At 46.0% G+C, this 3,602-nt stretch overlaps 1 protein-coding gene across 1 annotated transcript in view; it reads right to left on the bottom strand.

Moving 5' to 3' along the window:
- LOC110507010 (CCAAT/enhancer-binding protein alpha-like) overlaps positions 1–1,534 on the bottom strand; it is a 3,124-nt gene extending 1,590 nt beyond the window's left edge. The window contains exon 1 of the mRNA XM_036963719.1: positions 1–1,534. This exon is cut by the window's left edge and continues 1,590 nt beyond it. Within this exon, the coding sequence (XP_036819614.1) occupies positions 269–1,231 (963 nt within the window). The 5' untranslated portion in view covers positions 1,232–1,534 and the 3' untranslated portion in view covers positions 1–268.
- Positions 1,535–3,602: the final 2,068 nt, after the last annotated feature.

Raw genomic sequence — 3,602 nt, 5'->3', positions numbered from 1 at the left:
CACGCGCACACACGCACACACACACACACACACACACACACACACACACACACAAACAACACAGGTCCACTGTTAAAACGTGGAGAAATGAGCTTATTGTTTAAAGTACAGAAGGCGTGTATACCTCAGCTGCCCTGTCTCTCCTGAAGAAACAAACTGTTGTAGTCACAATCTGTCAGATCAATCTATAGCGTGTAGGCTATATCCAGGAGACGTGTACAAGTAAGTGTTTAAAAGTCCCCAATGTAAAAGCTACTATAGTCCGTGTTCACTGGCAGTTGGCCAATGGTTTGAAAGATCCATCGGGAAGTTGTCTGAAGATGCCCCTTAACGTGTCCAGTTCTCGGGTAAGATGTTCCACTCTCTTCCGCAGTCTTTCGTTGTCCGACGCCAGCTCGATCACTTTATGCTGCGTCTCAACATTGCGCATTTTCGCCTTGTCTCTACTCTTCCTCACCGCGACGTTGTTCCTCTCCCGCCTCAACCGGTACTCCGTGCTGGCCTTGTCGACGCGTTTTTTGGATTTACCCCGGTCTCGGTCTCGGTCTCGGTCGTCGCGTCCCATCATCTTCATGGATCCAACGGAGGACATGCTGCCGTCCCTGTGGTGTGGACTCGGGACGGGCGTCGGTGGAGGCGTCGGGTGTCCCGGTTGGAGATGCATGGTCGTCTGCGCGCAGTGCGCAATCTGGTACTGAAGATGGGATAGGTGCTGTGGCAGATGCTGGTGGGAATGGTGGTAGGTTGGAGGCATAGAATGGCTCATTTCATCTTCTTCTCTGGGCTCTTGCTTTATCGCCACAGGTCTGATTCTCGTGGACTGGTTATCGTAAATGGGTTCAAGTTTAGATGTGTCCATATACCCGGGAATACAACCATAGCCCTGCTGCTGATGCTGCTGCTGCTGCTGTTGGTGGTGGTGCGCCCCCGAGCCAGAACTCACCCCGTGGGGGTAGGATTCGTACTCACTGTTCGCCAGCTTGAGTTTCTCTTGCTTCGAGCTGTTGTGGAATAGATCAGCCAGGAACTCGTCGTTGAAGGCTGCAGGGTCGATGTAAGCGCTGATGTCAATGGAGTTTTCGTTCTCACAGATCTCGCCGAGGTCTCCTCCTGCTCCGGGTCCAGCAGCGGAGGGGTCTTTGTAGCAGTAGGCGCTTTGCTGACTCTGACTCTGGGCTAGGCTGGTCATTAGGGGTCGTGGGGCGACCTCGTAGAGGTTTGGTTGCTCCATGGAATATCTATAACCCGCCAGACATGGTGAGGAGCTGCGGGAATCCAGCTTGCTCACAGTACCGGAGGAAGCCGCACTGGCTAGACGAATAAACAGGACAGCTCCTTCACAGGTGCGCTCTCCAGGTATGAAGTAAAACTCTAACTCGCCACGAGAAGCTATAAACTAAATGCCTTGAATAAAGCCTAGTGACTTTCCCTGGTACGACTGGTTTCTCGAGACTATAGTTCAAAAGTACACTGTTTTAGCTGCAGGTTGAACTACTCCAGGCTGCTGAACCTCACAACTGTCAAAGTACTCTCCTCTCTCCTATATATGCAGAGGGAAGGGGGCGGACGCGCAGCACGCAGGGTCCTATTGCGCGCCTTTAGGCAGCAGTAGGTTATAGTAGACTAGACTGGAGATCCAAGGCCAAATCACTTTACACCTGGAGAATATATATTGAATTTAATCAATTGGGTCACTTAAAAATGATTTTGAAATACATAATAATATATTAATATTAGCAAAACACATTTGATTTGACATTATTTAAATATGTTTTAATTTGTTTAACAAATGGATTTATTTTCATGATATATAATCTCATTCGAACAGTTTCCCCTTGTGCATTTGAACACCAGACGTCCCCAGCAGAGCAACAGCCTCATTTGAATATATAAGACAAGCTATTTTGATAATTGAGTGTCCCAAAATATTTAGCTTATTTTATATGAAATATTATTTGGTTATTAAACCGCTGTTCCATCGACGCTTCCCTCCACTCGAACCACTAGTCTACCTGCCTCCCCTACTAGCCGTTAAAGTGACGTTAATAATATATATATACTATTTAAACATAAGTTATTTCATAATGTATTAATACAAAATATATTGTATTTTATTTTATCCACATATTCCCTTTCTCTTTCATATGTATCAATACGATGGAGGTGGAGGGTTAACGCCAGTTTCACAACAGATTTGGTAGAAACACAATACATATTGGGCACATAATAAATTAGGCCTAATTGTCAAAAGGCCAATATGCAAATACACGTGCACGGTGCCACTCATTTATCAATTCACAATCTTTAAATCGATACTTAAATTGGATTCTATGTGCAAAGTGCACCGATGAGAATCATACATGATAATACACAGAGCAGTTAATCTCTCTCTCTCAGCTCTTCACAGACTCGATACCTGAGACATCAACTGACAGTGTCCGCAGCACGGACAGCAGCACGCGACTCGCTGCTTCCTCTGCGGAAGAGCAGGCTCGGCTACCTGTTGCGCGCTTTTCGATAGACTAGGGAATTAGCCAATACACCGGATCCGGGGGGGGCAGAGCGCTCGTCACCCGGCGTCGTGAGTTTACTATCTTAGGGCTTGCCTCGCTCCATAATGGATAAATACCTGATAAAATGTGAGAGATAGATAGATCGCCCTGTTTTAACTGACGCATTAACATTCCAAAAACTAAAGAGACGCTGACGGATCGAGTCCAGTGGAGGCTGGCGAGGGGGAGGACGGCTCATAATAATGTCTGGAAACGGAATAAATGAAAATGCCATGTTTGATACCATTCCACCAAAATTCTGCTCCAGCGGTTACCACGAGCACGTCCTCCCCAATTAAAGTGTTAGCACCCCCCCTCCCCTGTGCTTGAGTCCGATCTGAACCGCGTCGAAAAGTTAACAATAAAGAGAGTCTATTAGTAAGGCTACACGACATAGAAGGATACAATACTTTGGTGTTTTACAAGGTTTTTACATTTAGTATTAAAAGGGTTTATGTGCTTTCATTTACATCATAAACTTGTTCTTGCGATGTAACGTTATGCGGCATGAAGTAGGCTACTCGTGTAATAACGCGTCATGGGTTGTGTGAGCGTGCATGTTTAACCAAGGCACAGAGGAACCACACCAGGCACCAGACAGACAGACTCATGTCAACGGGCAGGGAGCTCCCTCTGTTGTTGCAGCAGGGAAACCCTTCCAACTGAGCACAAACGGAGAGCGGTGTTTCATAGCTCTCGTCCGGGGCGTTACGAGCAGCTCGCTTAACGGCTCAGCGACAGCAAGCCGCATGTAACACCCTGGACCAAAGCTAGATATTTCTCGCAGTCGCATGTAAACGAACCAAAGGCAACAGGCTAGACCTATTCAATACGTCTAGTCTACTTGGAATGTCTTGGCTTAGTATTCTATACCTTCTACACATTAAAGCTTTTCCAAAATAACCTAAATCTTTAATACTAGTGGAAAATTGAAAACAGACCAATATAGAAAGACTGATTGAAGGCCAGGCACAGCAAGCCAATTTATTTACCTTTATTTTAACTAGGCAGGTCAGTTATGAACAAATTCTTATTTTTAGTGACGGCCTT

The sequence above is a fragment of the Oncorhynchus mykiss genome, chromosome 26 (genome assembly GCF_013265735.2).
Source record: "Oncorhynchus mykiss isolate Arlee chromosome 26, USDA_OmykA_1.1, whole genome shotgun sequence".
Taxonomy (NCBI): domain Eukaryota; kingdom Metazoa; phylum Chordata; class Actinopteri; order Salmoniformes; family Salmonidae; genus Oncorhynchus; species Oncorhynchus mykiss.
The sequence above is the reverse complement of the archived record's forward strand: the minus strand, read 5'-3'. Positions and strand labels throughout refer to the sequence as shown.